This window comes from Spermophilus citellus, assembly GCF_964194105.1.
Source record: "Spermophilus citellus genome assembly, chromosome: 9".
In the NCBI taxonomy this organism is placed as follows: Eukaryota; Metazoa; Chordata; class Mammalia; order Rodentia; family Sciuridae; genus Spermophilus; species Spermophilus citellus.
Window position 1 is genome coordinate 5,355,867 of NC_138191.1, and position 20,009 is coordinate 5,375,875.

At 40.8% G+C, this 20,009-nt stretch overlaps 2 protein-coding genes across 3 annotated transcripts in view; one reads left to right on the plus strand and one right to left on the minus strand.

Annotated features, from left to right (window-relative positions):
* The first annotated feature begins 6,887 nt into the window (after positions 1-6,887).
* RPS27 (ribosomal protein S27) lies at positions 6,888-8,125 on the plus strand. 2 transcript variants are annotated; one of them, XM_081306864.1, is made up of 4 exons: positions 6,888-6,937; positions 7,250-7,358; positions 7,730-7,840; positions 8,040-8,125. In XM_081306864.1, the coding sequence occupies exons 1-4, from the start codon at positions 6,932-6,934 to the stop codon at positions 8,066-8,068; spliced, it is 255 nt and encodes an 84-aa protein (XP_081162990.1). In that variant the 5' UTR covers positions 6,888-6,931; the 3' UTR covers positions 8,069-8,125. The 2 variants fall into 2 exon arrangements, with proteins under 2 accessions (XP_081162990.1, XP_081162991.1); XM_081306865.1 differs by lacking the exon at positions 6,888-6,937 and adding an exon at positions 6,975-7,169.
* A 100-nt stretch (positions 8,126-8,225) lies between these two features.
* Positions 8,226-20,009, minus strand: part of NUP210L (nucleoporin 210 like) — a 106,062-nt gene continuing 94,278 nt past the window's right edge. The window contains exons 33-38 of the mRNA XM_081306845.1: positions 17,047-17,196; positions 14,539-14,789; positions 13,927-14,131; positions 9,763-9,867; positions 8,727-8,801; positions 8,226-8,642 (exon numbers count right to left, since the gene is read on the minus strand). Coding sequence (XP_081162971.1) covers positions 8,545-8,642; positions 8,727-8,801; positions 9,763-9,867; positions 13,927-14,131; positions 14,539-14,789; positions 17,047-17,196 — 884 coding nt within the window. The 3' untranslated portion in view covers positions 8,226-8,544. The remainder of the gene's footprint in view (positions 8,643-8,726; positions 8,802-9,762; positions 9,868-13,926; positions 14,132-14,538; positions 14,790-17,046; positions 17,197-20,009) is intronic.

Sequence of the window (20,009 nt, forward strand, 5' to 3'; positions counted from 1 at the left end):
GACACCGGGAAAGTGCAGCTGGCCCTCCCGAGGAGCCCTACCCCGCACCCCCGACGCCCAGACCTGGCGAGGTCACTTCTGACCGCAGCCGCGACTGTCTTCCTTCCGGACCCTGTGTGTGATTTGTCTGACCAGATAGCTCAGGACTAAACATAGTTATTGACACGTTTTGGATACTGGAGAATGAACCTAGCGGGGCTTCACCACTGAGCTCGATCCTCAGGCCCTTTTTATTTTGGGACAGTCTTCCCTAAATTGCTAAGACGGGCCTCCAACTTGCGATCCTTCAGCCTCAGCCGCCCTAATTGCTTGGATTACAGGCGTGTGCCACCACACCAAGCTAAAGCACCATTTTTCATGAAAAAGAAAAAGGGCTGGGGATGTAGCTCAGTGGTATAGCTTCTCTGAGTTCAATCAATATCCAGTACTGAATAAACAAAGGTGCACTGGTTGTGAGAAGGCATCTTTTGTCACTTATCTTTGTCACCTTCTGTGTCTGTTTTGTCTGTTCTGGAACACAATTATTCCTTTTTTTTTTTTAACCTCTCTCTCTCTCTCTCTCTCTCTCTCTCTCTCTCTCTCTGTCTCGTATTGGGCATTGAACCCAGGGGCACTTTACCACTGAACTATATCCCCAAAACTTTTTATTTTTTTATTTTGAGATAGTCTCACTAAGTTGCTGAGAGTCTTACTAAATTGTTGAGGCTGAGCCAGGTGTGCTGGTGCATGCCTATAGTCCCCACAGTTTGGGAGGCTGAGGCAGGAGGATCACAAGTTCAAGGCCAGTCTTAGCAATTTAGCAAGGCCCTAAGCAACTTAGAGAAACCCTGGGGATGAGGCTCAGTGGTTAAGTGCCCCTGGGTTCAATCCAATAAAAAAAAAAAAATTAAAAATAAATTGTTGGGCTGGGTTTGTGGCTTAGTAGTAGATCACTTGCTTAGCACATGTGAGGCACTAGGTTTGATCCTCTGCAACACATAAAAATAAGTAAATAAAATAAAGGCATTGAGTCCATCTACAACTAAAAACATTTTTTAAAATAAAAATTAAAAGGGCTGGGGATGTGGCTCAAGTGGTAGCGCGCTCGCCTCGCATGCGTGCGGCCCGGGTTCGATCCTCAGCACCACATACCAACAAAGATGTTGTGTCTGCCGAGAACTAAAAAATAAATATTAAAAATTCTCTCTCTCTCTCTGTCTCTCTCCCTCTCTCGCTCTCTCTTTAAAAAAAAAAAATAAATAAAATAAAATAAAAAAAATAAAAATTAAAAAAAAATAAATTGTTGAGGCTCACCTTGAACTTGTGATCCTCCTGCCTCAGCCTCCCAAATTGCTGGGATAATAGACATGCGTCACCACGCTCTCATTGTATCTTTCAGCTGCATCCCAAATCTTGGTTTTTTTTTATCACTGACCAAACTGTCTCATCTGTCCTTTAAATTACTCTTCAATTTTCATGGATGGTTCCAATGCAAATCCACCAGTTCTTCTTCTGTTCATCTTCTTTTGTGTGGATCTGGACACTCAGTGCCCAGCAGTTGCTATTCTTGCTCACCTCTCTGATATGCAAGCTGGTGCACAGGTGCTTTCCCTGGACCCTCACCTCACAGGACTCTCCCCAAGCTCTCTTAGTCTCAGCAACAGTGTCTTCTGTCCCCTCATTATGTTCATCTGGCATTGGGTTTTGTGCTTTTCACCCAGGCTAAAATGCTCTTCCCTCCACATCTTTGCATGGTTGATTCCTTTTTTCTTTTTCTTTTCTTGCAGTAGGGGGTTACTGGGGACTGAACCCAGGGGCACTTAGTGCTGGGCTACATCCCCAGTTCTTTTCTTTCTTTCTTTCTTTTCTTTGCCATGCTAGGGATTGAACCCAGGGCCTTGTGCATGCAAGACAAGCACTCTACCAACTGAGCTATATCCCCAACCCTCCCCAGTTTCTATATTTTATTTTGAGACAGGGTTTCATTAAGATGTTGAGGGTCTTGCTAATTTTCTGAGGCTGGCCTCCAATTTATGATCCTTCTGCCTCAGCCTCTCAAATCGTTGGGATTACAGGTGTGCACCACCATGCCCAACTTTTTTTTTCCTCCCCTTGGGGACAGGTAACTAGGGAATTAACTCAGGGATGCTTTACTACTGAGTTACATCTCTAGCCCTTTTTATTTTTTATTTTGCAACAGGATCTTGCTTGCAATTCTCCTGTCCCAGTCTCCTGACTTGCTGGCATTACATGTCACCATGCTTTATGTGTCACCATGCCCAGAGAATTTTTAGATTTCAGTCTAAATATAATTTCCTCAGAAGTTTTTATTATTTTTTAAATTTATTTTTTTATTTTAATTTGTTACATATGACAGCAGAATGCATTACAATTCATATTACACATGTAGAGCACAATTTTTCATATCTCTGGTTGCACACAAAGTAGTCACACCATTCGCGTCTTCATACATGTACTTAGGGTTAAGATTTTTGAGTTCTTTATATACCCTAGGGATTAGTGCTCTCTCTGATGTACGTGTGGTAAAAATTTGCTCCCAAGCTGTAGACTCTCTGTTCACCTCACTGATTGTTTCTTTTGATGAGAAGAAGCTTTTTAGTTTGAATCCATCCCATTTATTGATTCTTGACTTTAGGGTAATGATGTCCATCTGATTCCACCGTCTTTCCTACCCCTTCCCTTCTCCTCCCTCCCCTTTGCCTGATCTAGAGTTCATCTAATCCTCCAATGCCCCCCAACCCCATTATGAATCAGCATCCTTAAATCAGAGAAAACATTTGGCAATGGGTTTTGGGGGATTACATAACTTCACTTAGCATTATATTCTCCAGCTCTCCATCCATTTACCTGCAAATGCCATGATTTTATTCTCTTTTAATGCTGAATAATATTCCATCATATATATATATATATATATATATATATATATATATATACACACACACATACTACATTTTCTTTATCCATTCATCTACTGAAGGGCATCTAGATTGGTTCCACAGTTTAGCTATTTGTGAATTGTGCTGCTATAAACATTGATGTGGCTGTGTCCCTATAGTGTCCTTTGGGTATAGACTGAGGAGTGGGATAGCTGAGTCAAATGGTGGTTCCATTCCAAGTTTTCCAAGGATTCTCCATACTGCTTTCCGTATTGGCTGCACCAATTTGCAGTCCCACCAGCAATGTATGAAAGTGACTTTCCTCCCACATCCTTGCCAACTATTATTGATGTTTCTATTCTTTTTTTTTTCTTTTTTTTTTTTTAGAGAGAGTGAGAGAGGAGAGAGAGAGAGAGAGAATTTTTAATATTTATTTTTTAGTTATGGGCGGACACAACATCTTTGTTTGTATGTGGTGCTGAGGATCGAACCCGGGCCGCACACATGCCAGGCGAGCGCGCTACCGCTTGAGCCACATCCCCAGCCCCTGATTGTTTCTTTTGATGAGAAGAAGCTTTTTAGTTTGAATCCATCCCATTTATTGATTCTTTTTATTTTATTTTTTTTAGTTGTTGATAGACCTTTATTTATTTATATGTGGTGCTGAGAATCGAACCCAGTGCTTCATACACACCAGGCAAGTGCTCTATTGCTGAGTCATAGCCCCAGCCCCCCCCCCCCATTTATTGATTCTTGATTTTAATTCTTGCGCTATAGGAGTCTTATTAAGAAAGTTGGGGGGGGGCTGGGGATGTGGCTCAAGCGGTAGCGCGCTCGCCTCGCATGCCTGCGGCCCGGGTTCGATCCTCAGCACCACATACCAACAAAGATGTTGTGTCCGCCGAGAACTAAAAATAAATATTAAAAATTCTCTCTCTCTCTCTCTCTCTCTTAAAAAAAAAAAAGATTACTATTAAAAAAAAAGAAAGTTAGGGGACCCGGGTTGTGGCTCAGTGGTACAGCACTCGCCTAGCTTCATTTCTCCTTTTTGACAAATGGAAAATCTAAAGGGGCCGGGGATGTGGCTCAAGCGGTAGCGCGTTCGCCTGGCATGCGAGCGGCCTGGGTTCGATCCTCATACCAACAAAGATGTTGTGTTGAGTTTTGTGCATGGTGAGAGATAGGGGTTTAATTTCATTTTGTTGTGTATGGGTTTTCCCAGCACCATTTGTTGAAGAGGCTACCTTTTCTCTAGTACATGTTTTTGGCACCTTTGTCTAATAAGATAATTGTAGTTATGTGGGTTAGTCTCTGTATCCTCAATTCTGTACCATTGGTCTACCAGTCTGTTTTGGTGCCAATACCATGCTGTTTTTGTTACTGTTGCTCTGTAGTATAGATTTTGCACATCTCATACCAACTCCAAGTTGAAACTGGCTGTGGTTTACATTACTGAGATTAATTAAGATTACAATCACAGAACTTATCTTCAGAAAGCTGGTTGTCCAGCCAGGTGCAAAGGCGCACGCCTGTAATGATCCCAGTGGCTTGGGAGGCTGAGGCAGGAAGATCATGAGTTCAAAGCCAGTCTTAGCAACCTAGGGAGGCACTTAGCAAATTAGTGAGACCCTATCTCTAATAAAATATAAAAAAGGGCCTGTATGTGGCTTAGTGGTTAAGCACCCTTGGGTTCAATCACCAGTACCAAAACAAAACAAAACAAAAAAATTCACATGCCTTTCCTTTCCTTTGGAATTAACCAGGCCTCCAGGTGCCATTTGGGTCATCTTTATTCCTCCTTTATTTTTATTTATTTATATGTGTGCATTTGTGAGTGTGTGTGTGTGTATATATATATTTGTGTGTGTGTGTGTGTGTGTGTGTGTGTGTATGTGTGGTACTGGGGATTAAACCCAGGGATACTTAACCACTGAGCCACATCCCTAGCTCCTTTTTATATTTTATGTAGAGACTGGGTCTCACTAAATTGCTTAGAGTCTCAGTGAGAACTTGGGATCCTCCTGCCTCAGCCTACCAAGCTGCTGGGATTATAGACATGCATCACCTGACCCAGCTCCTCCTTTATTTTTAATTTTAATTTTATTTTTTTCTGTGTATGTGGTACTGGGGATTGAACTCAGGGAGTGCTCCTCCACTGAGTTAAATCCCAAGCCTTTTTTATTTTGAAATAGGATTATTATTATTTTTTTGTGTGTGTGTCTGTGTGGTGCTGGGGATGGAACCCAGGGCCTTGTGCATGCAAGGCAAACACTCTACCAACTGAGCTATATTCCCTGCCCCTGAAACAGGATTTTGCTAAATTACTGAAATTAGCCTTGAATCTGTGTCCTCCTGCCTCAGCCTCCAGAATCACTGGGATTATAGGTGTGTGCCACCACACCAGGCTTCATTTCTCCTTTTTGACAAATGGAGAATCCAAAGCTTTCGTCATTATAGTAGAGCATGATGCTTTGATCTTCGTCTTTCCTTTCTTCTCATTCTCTGGCAAAGGTGTCAATACTGCAAGATTAGAAATCATGTGGAGACAGTGCTGGTTAAAATAGGGGGAAAGGGATGTGGTTGCATAAGACGAAAGGATATTTTGGAAGACAGTTTAGTAGTCTTCAGTGTACATAGCACTGATCCGACAGTTTGATTTTTAAGGATTTTCCTACAAATACAGTCTCACAGGCACAGAAGAATGTATTTATACCTATGACTATCTTCACAAATTTATATGTAATGTGTGGAAAATATATATATACGTATATATGTGTATGTCTGTATTAATTTATTTATACAGGTTGAGCTTTCTAATTTGAAAACATGAAAGCTAAAATGTTCCCAATTCTAAAACTTTTGAAGTGTTGACATGATACACCACTGAAAAATTCCACACCTTTTCTCACCTGATAGGTCACAGTCAAACCACAGGTGCACTAAATGAACTGGGAACAGTGATGCACACCTGTAAATCCCAGTGACTTGGGAAGCTCAGGCAAGAGGATCACAAGTTTGAGATCATCCTGGGTAATTTAAGGAGACCCCTGCGGGCGGGGAAGGGCTGGAGATTTAGCTCAGTGGTAAAGCACCTCTGGATTCAATCCCTAATTTATTAAAAAAAAAAAAAAGTTTTGTATAAGTGTTTTCTTTTTTGGTGAGGGAGGTAGGGAGTACCAGGGATTGAACTCAGGGGAACTCGATCACCGAGCTACACCCTCAGCCCTATTTTGTATTTTATTTAGAGACAGGGTCTCACTGAGTTGCTTAGCACCTTGCTTTTTTTGAGGCTGGCTTTGAATTCACTATCCTCCTGCCTCAATCCTCCAGAGATACTGGGATCTCAGGCATGCACCACCATGCCCGGTTTATTTTCTTATTATTTTAGAGGGATTTGAAAAAGAAAAAGTGAACTTTAACAATGGAGGCTGAGGGGCTGGAGCGCTTGAGTTCCATACCCAACATCGCAAAAATACTAGATAAATATATAAATTATATAAATCGACCCCCAACCAACAAGAACAAAAACCCCACACAATGGTAAACCCTAGGGTTAGTTGGGGTTGGGGGGGATATATGAGGAGGGCTGTCTGTTTTGCATATATTTACCTCCAGAATCGTTAAATATGGATAAATTAAGTTAACTGAAATGGTACAGAATACCAATAATTGAAAAATAAATAAACCCCAGATAAAGCTCGATATGGTTCCGTATTACTGAGATTTTTCCGCAGCGGTTCCTACTTATAAAGTTCCAGCTGTCAAAGTGCACCGGTACATTTTTAAAATGTTCCTTTATTCCTTGACAGTGACTAAACGCTGAATTCAAAATAGCTCTCTCAACATGGTGACACATTCCTGACAAGACGATCACTTAAAAGACCTTCTCAAAATGGCTGTTCCATTCTTGCTCCACCGAGACCAACCTAGAGCAGGACCTTCCCAACATGGCGACACAAGACTCGATCGTCACTTCCTGCAGGATGCCGGATATAAGGAGCAGGATTTCCGCTTTCGCTCCTTTCCGGCGGTGACGACCTCCCCACGAGAACATGCCTGTGAGTTCCTTGGTCCAGGTTTCAGCGGAGATCTCGCTCTTCTGTCCGCACGCTCCCCTCACGCTGATTTCGCCTCATAGAGGGTCCTCAGTAACCCTCTGCACTTCTTAGGACCTTAACTCCAGGGACCGCAGCGGCCCACGGGCCACCCGCATAGACGGGAGCGGAGAGGAGATAAGATGGCGGCCCAGCTACGCAGACACCAGGGGCGGCGAGGGGCGAGTTCTCCCCGGTGTGTGACAGTGGGGGCTGTTTTCCATCGTCCCCTTTTCGCCGTTGGTTTCTAAACCTCTGCGTTTCTTCCCCTCTTAGCTCGCAAAGGATCTCCTTCATCCCTCTCCGGAAGAGGAGAAGCGGAAACACAAGAAGAAGCGCCTGGTGCAGAGCCCCAACTCCTATTTCATGGATGTGAAATGCCCAGGTGAGAGGTGGCCTGCTGCAGCGGGAGAAGCAAGGGTCCCCCCCCCCCCCCCCCCGGCGGGGAGGGCCCTGCTAGTTGTGCCACATCCTTGAAGCAACTCAGCAGCCTGGGTTTCTAAATCTGTTAGAAGGAGATAATGCTACTCCCGATTTTCTAAAATTCGAATACATGAAACTGGCAATACAGTTTTTGTTTTTTAGGAGTAATTGAATTCCGTGCTCTCCGGTCAAAAGTGCATATAAAGATTGTACTTTTTTTTTTTTGTCTTAGGAAACACTAATGGGATGTTGAGTTGGTGTTAAGTGAGAGAAAAATATGGTAGTAATATTGGAGAAAAATGTTAACTCTTTGCCTGATTTCCATCTCCCCAGGATGCTACAAAATCACCACAGTTTTTAGCCATGCACAAACAGTAGTTTTGTGTGTTGGCTGCTCCACTGTCCTCTGCCAGCCTACGGGAGGAAAAGCAAGGCTTACAGAAGGTAAATGGCTCAATGTTGTGGTTTTTGGCTTTGAATCTTAAAGGGAAAGGAATCCGTATAAATGAGTTAAGTAGCTAATAGAGTTGAGGGGGGCATGTAGCATTCTGAGATGGATCCAGGCTTCTGCTAGTTTTATGAGGGTGGGGCAGTGGACAGGGTAGGTAGCCTGTCAGGTAATCTTCAAACCATTTTCTTCCAGGATGCTCCTTCAGGAGGAAGCAGCACTAAAAGCAGCCTGAATCAAGATGAGTGGGAAAACATCCCAATAAACACATTTTGGATATATCCTGTTTATTGTCTTGTTTAACTGCTAGGAAGTTCCTGCCTCAAGTATTCAGGGGCATCCAGAAGAGTGGAATGCTAGAGTCATTTGGGGCAAGTAAGTGGTCAAATACTTTAAAAAAAAAAAAGTCCCTTTGGGGGACATATTTTATCCACCTAGGCTCATTGGGTGGATCTTCAGGGATTGATTTAAGAATGGGAATACTAGATAAACATGAGAGTGACTTTTATGTTTTCTTAGTATTAGTAAGTGTTAATCTGTAGAACACAACAAACAACTTTAATAAAAATACAGCTTAACATTTTTTATTGATGATTGTCAGAACCCTTGTATTGGAGGCTTAGTGTAGAGATTGCTGGTAGGCTCCTTGTCTAGGGCTAAAAATATTCCCTCAGTTAAAGGGGACTTGCCCAAGCACAGGTTAGTGCCTTATGCTCCATAACCAATGCTGTAGTCGACTCTGGGTCAGTGGGGGTTGTGGGCTCAAGAAAGGAGGAGACCTTGCGGAGGTATAAGAACCTGAAAGTAAAGGGGGAAGGAAGATGACGAAGTTCTGAGTCAATCAAGCATGTATACTTGTGCTTCTCAAAGAGAGGTCATTACCTGGCTGTGGTGTTCCTATAGTTGGTACATAAACCACAGGAACGGTCTGAATCTTGTTTAGGAAGGCACTGTATGCTAGAAAAAGGAAAAGGAAGATGTCACAAAAAGCTTACTTTTTTATCAAAAAATATTTTAACTGGAAAAAGGCCTTAAAGAGTAAAGGTCCACTCTTACCATGAGAATAAGTATTGATATAGAAAGAAATGCTTAAGTCTGCCCTCTGTCCAACTGAGAATCAGATATAATTTGGAAAAATGTGTATAGTGAACATGAAGACTTTTTTTCCTTGTTATAAACTGAACGGCATAGTATAATAACCATTTATAGGATTTGCATTGTATTAGTATAAGTAACTAGAAATGACTTAAAATGTGTAGGGAGATGTGTAAATTATGTCATTTGTACAAGCAAGGCACAGGAATATCTGGATTTGGGATGTTATTTTTTATTTTTAGTTATAGATGGACACAATACCTTTATTATTTGTTTACGTGGTGCCGAGGATCGAAACCAGTGCCACACACACACTAGGCAAGTGCTGAACCAGTGAGCTACAACCCTAGTCCTGAATTTGGGATGTCTTGGCTTCTGGAAGTATTATCCCCCCAAAATACTTGGACACTGTAACTTAAGTAATACACTTACTGGAAGTTTTATTTATCCCAATTTAAACCATCTTAAGGTATTTTCTTTTAATTTGTCTAAAAGATGGGAGATGCGTGTAGCCAGTGGTGATGGTATATTGAATCCTCCCTAGCCACTGGTTGGAGTAAAAGTAGCAGTTGTCTGAAGGCTAAGCAACAGTGGTATTTCACTTTAGTGATATATCATAGTTTGCCACATCCAGTATACCATTTTGTAGTAGAAAGCTGAAGATGGCATTAAGTGATTGGGCTAGGGAGGCTAACTCGTGTCAACTACTTGTCACAAATTAGATGTGATAAACGGCTAATTTTCATCCTCATTTAGTTTGTGAAATAAAATGAAGGCAGTTTCCAAGTCAAAGTCCACGGTGCTGAATATAAGGACTCCTTACCTAGAAAGATGAAAGCTGTTGATGCCAACACCGCAAAGAGGGTAAAGAGGAGGATCTGGTAAGAACCAATGAACCGCTTGAAGACTCCTGAACCTTCACACTGATCTGTGCATTGGCCATAACAAGATAATAATTAGACACATCCAGGTCAGATGCTGCATTGAAGACAGGGTCTTAAAGAGTATCTAGCAGAAGCACTCAAAACCCAGCCCTTTTATGAAACTTGAGGTGTGAACTCGTTTCTTCACCTCTTTTTAGCTTCTCATATCTCCAAATAATAAAATCTTCGAATTTAAATGTTAGTCTTCTCAGGTTCCAAGGGGTGCTTTAAATCCCTTTGCCACCTTAAAATGCCTGTAAAACCCATTCTGTGTATTTTAACCCCAGGTGCCATGTTTTCTTTCACTAAACTTGTGATAGTCTCTGCTAACCAAAATATTTCTTCAGATCACCAGTTACCTCCTAAATTCATTGGTCCCTTGTCTTCAGGATGTCATTTCTAGGGAATTCTTCAATTTGTATCAATAAAACTCCAGACATGTTTTTGAAGCCAACTTGGCATCTGTTTGGTTTTTTCAGATTCTTCAGTGCTTATAAACTCCACTCTTGCCAAACTGCCTGAATTCCAGGACTTATCATGGATTACTAGGTTTTCATACTTGGTTGCTATTCTGCACTCCTAGTAGAGCAGAGCCCTGCTTCTGAACTCACAAAACAACCCAAAACTGTCCTTGACCTCTATAATCTCATGAACCCAAAGGAGCCACATCTCTAGCCCTTGTAATTTTTTCAGACAGCTGCTTAAGGCCTCACTTAGTTACTGAAGCTGACTTTGAATTTGGGATCCTCCTGCCTTAGCCTCCTGAAGTGCTGGGATTACAGGCATGTGCCACCACACCCAGCTCATTCACACTATTTGCAAACTGCTTCCCTCTGAAGAATTTGAGATTTAAGGTGTGCACAGGGATTGTACACTAATCTCTGGTCAGATCCCACTGTTCAAATCTGGCTTTCTGGAGTCCATAGGATCAGAATCCAAATAAAATGTGGACAGCATCATCTGTACCTGTCCATTCTGATTATAATGATCTAATGTCTCTCCCCAAACCTGGCCCTTTTCTCCACCCAACCCCACTACTGTGGATTGAACCCAAGAGTCATGTAATAGGCAAGTGTTCTACCACCATCCCTAGTCCCTCCTCCCCTTTTAAAATTTCAACAAAGATTTTCAATAAACTGCCAAAGCTGGCCTTGAATTTGGCAATCCTGCCTCAGCTCTGGAGTTGCTGGAATTATAGGAGTGCACTATCATACCCTGCTTCTATCACTAAGCAATACTCCCAGCCTTATTTTTTGTTTTGAAATGGGATCTCACTAAATTGCTGAGCCTCCCAAATTGCTGGGATAATGGGTATGAGCCTCCATGCCTAACACCCCTTGCATATCAGGGATTGAACCCAGAGGTGCTGAATTACTGAGCCACAATCTCATCCTTTGTTGAGACAGGGCTTTGCTAAATTGCTTTTGAACTTGGGATCCTTCTGTCAGCCTCCCAAGTCATTGGAATTACAGGTGTACACCACCACACCCAGCTCCTTTGCAGTTCTTTTTTTTTAGAAAGAGGAGAGAGAGAGAAGAGTTTTTTTTTTTTTTTTTTTTTTTTTAATATTTATTTTTCAGGGGCTGGGGATGTGGCTCAAGCGGTAGCGCGCTCGCCTGGGATGCGTGCGGCCCGGGTTCGATCCTCAGCACCACATACCAACAAAGATGTTGTGTCCGCCGAGACCTTAAAAAAATAAATAAATATAAAAAAATATTTATTTTTCAGTTCTCGGCAGACACAACATCTTTGTTTGTATGTGGTGCTGAGGATCGAACCCGGGCCGCACGCATGCCAGGCGAGCACACTACCACTTGAGAGCCACATCCCCAGCCCCTCCTTTGCAGTTCTTATGCAATTTTTTATACTTGGGCAGTTTTGGCAGTCCGGCGAAGCCTATGAATACCATCTGAGAGTCCATAAAATAAATAGGAAGGATACTTATCAAAGTAAAGTCAGTTAAAGTAGAAAAAAAATTGGTGACATGGTTACGTTGTACAATTGTCAAAATGTAAAAAAGCCTAGTTGTGCTACAGTAGTGTTATTAATAGCAGCAACAAAAATGTAGGTATAGATATGATTGTAATGTAATTTGGAGGTTAAGAAATGTGAGATCTGAAAATAAATACATTTCTGGATGATTTTTTTGTTTGTTTGTTTGTTTTTGGTGGGGCATGGTCCTGACGATTGAATCCAGGGGTGCTTTGCCATTGAGCTAAATCCCTAGAACTTTTGTTTTTTATTTTGAAATAAGGTCTTGCTAAATTGACTACGCTGACCTCAGCCTCCTGAGTTGCTGGGATTACAGCAGGAGGCAGGAGAGAGGGCGTCTGTTTTAGCAGGATGGATGGCAAGACTGTACCTGGCTGTGGATAAGAATTAAAACAATAGTGAAGATATGCTTAGTATACTGATCATGAGAAGAGTCAACAAAAACTCCCATTAGAGTATGCACTAGAGTTAGGCCAGTTCACTCCCAATAATTATGTTGCCACATGTAGTGGCATATGTCTAATCCTAGCCTCTCGGGAGTCTGAGGCCACCCTGGGCCACTCAACAAGATCCTGCTTTAAAAAAATAAAAAGCACTGGAGGTATTTATTAGTGGTAGAGCACCCTGTTTGATCCCTAGACCACAAAAAACCCAAAAACAATACTTGTTTTCTTGTTTTTTTTTTTTTTTTTTTCCTAAAGAGAGAGAGAGGGGGGAGAGAGAATTTTTAAATATTTATTTATTTATTTAGTTTTCGGCAGACACAACATCTTTCTTTGTATGTGGTGCTGAGGATCAAACCTGGGCTGCACGCATGCCAGGCGAGCGCGCTACCGCTTGAGCCACAATCCCCAGCCCAATACTTGTTTTCCTTGAAGGGTGAAAAGTTTAAGGAGGATGTTCTCTGGTTTTCCTAACACCTGTTTTCATAACTTGTTCCCCTCCCATCCTAATTTAGCATAATTTCTCAACTGGGTAATATCTGAAATCAGGATTTGGGGAATCTTAAATTTACATCTTAAATCTTTAAATTTGTCAATCTAGGGTTGACATTTGTCCATTGTCTGATGTAGAAAGATCTCTTAATACTTCTGAAGAAGACAAAACATTTATCCAGCAGAAGTTTAAAGCAGGATAAATGGTATACTTACAAAACTGAGACACTAATGGGAAACTGACATAGCTTACTTTTTTCTTTATATACAGTAACTGGGGATTGATCCCAGGCCTTGCACACACTAGGCAAGTGCTCTACTACTGAAGTACACCCTTAGCCCTCTTTTTTTTGTAATTATTATTTTATTTTGAGATAGGGTCTCACTTAGATTGGCCTTATACTTGGAATCCTTCCAACTCAGCCTCCCAAATAGGGAATTAGAGGTATGTGCCACCACACTCATCTTATAACTATTCTTATTTAACCAATTTTGTCCCAGGTCCCAGTTACATTTGCCCAATGTTATTTACAGGATAACTTATATATGTAAAAGATACTATATTGTCCTCGTGTCATATTCATAAGACAATGTATTTTATTTTTTTGTACCAATGATTGAACTCAAAAGTGCTTAACCACTTAGTCACATCCCCAGCCTTTTTTTTTTAATTTTTTTTTTTTTTTTTTTTTTTTGAGACAGGGTCTTGCCAAGTTGCTTAGGGCCTTACTATATTGCTGAGACTGGCATCGAATCTGTGATTCTCTTGCCTTAGCCTCCTGAGCTGCTGGGATTATAGGCATGTGCCACTGCACCCAGCTGTATTTTCATTTTTAATGAAAACAAAGGATATACGAGCTTTAGGTTATGATTCCCTACATATTTTAATGTAGTTGTGTCAATTTTATTGAAATTTTGCAGAATTGTAAATTTGGGACTTAATGACTTAAATATAAAATTTAGATAGTGTAAAGCTACCTAGTGTTAAGCTACCTAAGCATATTATTTTGGATCGGTTGGAAGAGATCCAAGCCTCAATAGTTTATCTTGGTGAAGAGGCTGAATATTTCCCGCTGATGAAATTGTGAATGCATTCTGTTTTCTCCTCCTAGATTAAAAATAGTCCCAAGTGCTCACCTGCACCAAACTTCTCCTTCATAGCTCTCACTACCACGGCCTCACTTTGACTGGTGAGCACACAGGAAATATTAATGAAAACAGGTGATGCCATCTGCTGGAAGGCAGTAAAGTTGACAATTCTTACAGGATAGACAGCCAGGCCAGGGGTGAGCAGAGACTGCCTATGATCAGAGATCACTAGAACTGGGGAGCTGGGGAAGACCTTGAATAAAAGATAAAACAGCATTTTTTTGAAAGAATAAAAATATATGTTGTAGCAATATGTTCCAATTGCAAACACATACAGTATAAGAATTGTCAAGATATGGACTTTAAACCTACCAGCTAGTGATACTTTCTCCCCTTAGAAGTATTGAAGAATAAGGAATAAAATGAACTCTGAGATGAAAATAAATTTAAGGAAAAATTTAAAGATTAAAATAATCTATTATTTTAAAGGAATTAACAAATTTATGACCTAGATTTTGTGAAGAAGACAAGTTTTCATCATTCAATTTAAGAATTACCTATGGTGATTTTTATCAGGTCACTCAGTAACTTCCTTTATTGTTGGAATGAGAATAAAAATCCCTAATCTCCCTTAAAATTTTGGTTCAGACTTCAACATACCTCTAGGTTCTCAAGAACTCTGTCAACTCCCAGCACTTTAATCTCCCCAACGTCTCCTTTGTGTCTGAGAACCAATTCTGACTGGTTGATGTAAAAGGCTGGAAGGAAAGGAATGAGGATTCTTTGCATTCCATTCTTGCTACGTTCACTGACCAGTGTGGCCCACCCGTAGACTGAGGTGGCAGCCGTGCTGAGGGCCTGAAGCAACTCTTCTGACTGTGGTCTAACCTGGATTAGGCAGACATAAACCCCTGCGGGGGGGAAAAAAGGAGACACTGAACAGGAAGATCCAGAGGCTCTATTGAGCCAAGAATTAAGACAGGGAAAGTTGGTGACATGTAAATTCAGCAAAAGAGAAAATGTGAACTCTGAGTATTCAATGTCAGCACACTATTGGCCACACTCAGAGGATACTGAAGAAAAACAGTCCCAGGGATCCCACAACTGAACTTATTGCCTAAGTAGCTTTACTGGTAAGTCAACATGTCAGAAAGTATTGAATAACATGGCACAAGCAGGGCAATGAAGGATCGAGGACAGAGAACAAAGATGATCTCTGAGCATGGTTTAATCACTTTTCTTCAAGTCACTCTTCTTTTGTTGTTGTTACTGGGGATTGAACCCAGGGGCACTTAACCACTGAGCCACATCCCTAGCCGTTTTTATTTTTTATTGAGACAGTCTTGCTAAGGCTGACTTTGAACTTGTGATCTTTCTGCTTCAGCCTCCCGAGCCACTGGGATTACAGGTGTGCATCGTAACACCCAGCCCAAACCACACTTTTTTTTTTTTTTTAACCAGTGCTGAGGATTGAACAGAGAGTCTCACATGGCTAGCTAGGCAAGTGCTTTACCATCTTCTCCAGGGCTATATATTGCTTGGAATATACCATTCTCTTTACATCTAGCACATTCCCAGTTAGTTCATCCTCCCTCCCTCCCTCCTTTTCTTCCATCCCAGGTAGCCATTATCATTGAGCTTTATCCCAGGTAGCCATTCCCGTTTTTTGTACTGGAGATTGAACTCAGAGTCTTTATCGCTGAGCTATATATCCCCAGTCCTTCTATGTGTGTGTGTGTGTGTGTGTGTGTGTGTGTGTGTGTGACACACATTTTCATATATACATATTTGTGGTGCTGGGGATTGAACCCAGGGCCTTGTGCATGCAAGGAAAACACTCTACCATCTGAGTTATATCCTCAGCCCATTTTCATATATATATATATAGTGCAGGGGATTGAACCCAGTCTCTCACGCATGCTAGGCAAGCACTCTACCAACTGAGCTATGTACCCAGCCTTCATATATATATTTTTAAAATAATTTTTTAGTTATTGATGGGCATTTATTTATTTATTTATTTATTTATTTATTTATATGCGATGCTGAGAATCTAATCCAGTGCCTTAGGCATGCTAGGCATGTGCTCTACCACTGAGCTACAATCCCAGTCCTATATATATATTTTAAGACAGGGTCTTGCTAAGTTGCTTAGGGCCTTATTAAGTTGTTTGTGGCTGGCCTCAAACTTGGAATCCTGCCTCAGTCTCTAGAGTCATGGGATTCTACAGGGATGTGCCACCATGTCTGGTTAAAAGCTTAGCTCTTTTCTTCCCCTCTGGGGATCAAACCCATGGCCATGTGCAAACTAGGCAAACACTTTACCACTGAGCTACATCCCTAGCTCTGCTTTATTCTTTAATTAAGTTCCTGTCCTAGTACCAGGTATTATATTTGGTTGATTGCTGAATGAACCTTCCTTCAGTGGTTGCTCATTCCCCATACCATTCAAACTGCCTATTTTTGTATTTTATAGCTAGAGTTTCCCCATGTAGCACTATCCTATTTATGAATTAAATTTGACACAAGTTTTATCATTTTAGGTCAGTTGATTTATATCAAGTCACCTTAGTGTCATGCCTATTTCTGATTTCCACTTGTTAAAGCTACTCTTTTGCTTGGAATATCCTTCAGTTATAAAATAAACATTCAGCTGGGTGAGGTGGTGCATGCCTGTAATCCCAGCAGTTTGGGTGGCTAAGGCAGGAGGATCTTGAGTTCAAAGCCAGCATCAGAACTTAGTGAGATCCTAAGCAATTCAGTGAGACTCTTTCTCTAAATAAAATACAAAATAGGGCTGGGGATGTGGCTCAGTGGTCGAGTGCCTCTGAGTTCAAATTCTAGTCCAAGATAATAAATAAACATTCAAACATTGTGCTCTATGCTAGGGATAAAAGATGAATGAGACACAATCCAGTCCCTCAAAGAGAATATAGAAACTAAAAAAGGGGTGTGTGTGTGTATATAAATTTTAATACAAAAGTATAGAGTGTTCAAGGAGGCATGTATTAAAAGTCTGTTGAATCAACTGAATGAAAATGTTAATGAGAAAGATTCTACAATGATATTTCAGATAAAACTGAAAGCATAAATACAATCCAATAAGAAAGTGACATTTATACAAATAGGAAAACAGAAGGGGGAAACTATTCAACTGGTAGACCTTACCTTTCTCCATGATGAAGTCTGAATGGACATGAAAGACTTTACTTGCTGGAATGTCTAGTAAAGTATTACTGAATTGTACATGGCACAGCATGAGAGTCTCTGGAAGAAGTACTTTTGTAATGGCCAAGGCCTGATTTGGAGTACAGGATCCTAAGAAGCAGAAAAGACATAAATAACAGTCACAAGAATTTGTAAAATGAGGGATGAAACCATTATATGGAGGCAATTTGGTATCATTAAAAAATCAAGATGACTCAGGAGGCTGAGGTAGGAGGATCTCAAATTTGAGGACAGCCTCAGCAGTTTAGCCAGGATCTAAGCAACTTAGTGAGATCCTGTCTCAAAAGATAGAAAGAGTTAGGGATGTAGCTCAGTGGTATAGTGCTCTGGGTTTAATCCCCAGTACCAAAAAAGCAAGAAAAGTCAGTGTGCCCAGCTCTGCTTGCCCCTGCTAGGGTTTTTTTTTTTTTTTTTTTTACTTTTTTTAAAGAGAGAGAGAGAGAGAGAGAGAGAGAGAGAATTTTTTTTATAATATTTCTTTTTTTTTTAAAGAGAGAGTGAGAGAGGGGAGAGAGAGAGAGAGAGAGAATTTTTAATATTTATTTTTTAGTTCTCGGCGGACACAACATCTTTGTTGGCATGTGGTGCTGAGGATCAAACCTGGGCCACACGCATACCAGGAGAGCACGCTACCGCTTGAGCCACATCCCCAGCCCGGGTTTGCTTTTTTTTTTTTTATCTGTTTTCAGCACTGGGGATTGAACTAGGGCCTCATGCATGATAGGCAAGTACTCTACCACTGATCTACATCTGTAGCCTCTATGCTAGGTTTTTGTTTTTGTATCAGGAATTGAACTCAGAAGCTCTTAACCATTGAGCCATATCCCCAGCCTCCCTCCCTCACCCCTTTTTTTTTTTGAGACAAGTCTCTCTAAGTCCTTAGGGCCATGCTAAGTAACTGAGGTTAGTCTTGAACTTGTGATCCTCCTGCCTCAACCTCCCTAGCTGCTGGGATTCCAGGCACGTATCACCACTCCTAGCATCTGCTAGGTTTGGAATGACTACCGTGGGGTTTCCATTATCAATATCACACAAACTAGTATCCTTTTTCAAAGGTGTTTGGAATTCAGGGCTGGAGACATTGGATAGGTACTAACAATAAAGGTTCCAGGTAGCTTTTAAGTCTAGGAAGGTTTGTTTTCCATAATTACTTGTAGTGTGACTCAGGACAAAAATCATTTGAACTTCATCACAAGTGGTGTCTTATCTAGAACCATCTAGCCAGGAAGAAATGAATTAATGCTAAGACTGAGTTGTCTGCAATAGATGGGTTCTTACAGAATGAGTAGGACTTGGTGTCCTGTTAACCAGATTTGCCCCTGCACAGTTGCCTGGTAGCTTTAGTTGGCTGAAGCTCTTTCTCATTTGCCCATAGTCCAGTGACCATTCAGACAGACACTATCAACAACATCAAAGGGACCCACACATTAAGTTTCTCAATAAATTAGTTGGGGCTGGGGATGTGGCTCAAGCGGTAGCGCGCTCGCCTGGCATGCGTGCGGCCCAGGTTCGATCCTCAGCACCACATACAAAGATGTTGTGTCTGCCGAAAACTGAAAAATAAATATTAAAAAAAAAAAACTCTCTCTCTCTCTCTCTCTGTTTAAAAAAAAAATAAAATAAATTAGTTGTAATTCAGGAGGAAAAATTGTAGTCTGTTCATAAAATTATAAGTTGAACAACAGTGGATGACTGTTAAAAAGAAAATTTTTAATACTTTTTCCTCTGTAAAAGAACAGAGAAAACCTTAAAAATGTCATTCTTTACTTATATATAACTTAGGTTATATTTGTAACAAAATTAAATAGCTAATGTAAAAAATATGTTGACCGTAAAACTGAAGGACAAAAAGCAAATAGTTAAATTATCTTAAATTTTATTTTTATTTTTTGGGTGCTGATGATTGAACCCAGGGCCTTACGCATTCTGAGCATGTGCTCTTCACCACTAAGCTATGCACGTCAGACCTCTGTCTTAAGTTTTACAGACAATAATGATGTATTAGATTTGTTCACTCTATTTTGGATTTTCTCATGGCCAACAAAACAAAACAAACACTGAAATTTGTTCTTTATTAAGGAAGGAAGAAAAATGATCATGGACTTTGGGGTAGGACATATCTACCACTTCCATCACTGACTAATTGCTAACTTGCACAAGTTACTCTGTTTTTAGACTCAGTATTTTCATCTTTATCTTCCCCCGCTTTGGTACTGGGGACTGAACCCAGGGGTGCTGTACCACTGAGTTGTTTGCCAGTCCTTTTTGTTTTTGTTTTGAGATAGGGTCTCATCAAGTTACTGAGGCTTCAGACTTGTGACCTTCCTGCCTCAGCCTCCCAAATTGCTGGGATTACAGGGGAGTGCTACCATGCCTGGGTAGTATTTTCATTTTTAAAGTTAGGATAATAATTACTACATGATAAGATTGTTAAATGAGATAAAATTTACAAAAATTCCTAGCATAGGATCCAGAATCTATTAGGAGGTTCTTAATTTTAATTTTCTTCCATTTGCCCTTTTTTTGAGAGTAATTCATAGGCTAAAGAGAACAAAAATGAAGCAAAAGTGGGTGTAGTGGCCCTACTTGTAATTTCTCTTTTAATTTTCTGTAGGAGGATCAAAAATTTGAGGCCAGCCTGGGCAATTTAGGGAGACCCCATCTCAAAATAAAAAGTGCTAAGCATGCAGGTCAGTGGTAGAGTGTCCCTGCCATCCCAGTACCACAAATAGAAAAGAAATGAAAAGAAACAAAAATCATACAAGACAAACTACTAAGCAAATAACCCTTCAGAGTTGCCATCATGGTGCATGCCTGTAATCCCAGCTACTCAGGAGACTGAAGCAGGAGCAGTATAAATTTGAGGCCAGCCTGTGAAATTTAACAAGACTTGTCTCAAAAAT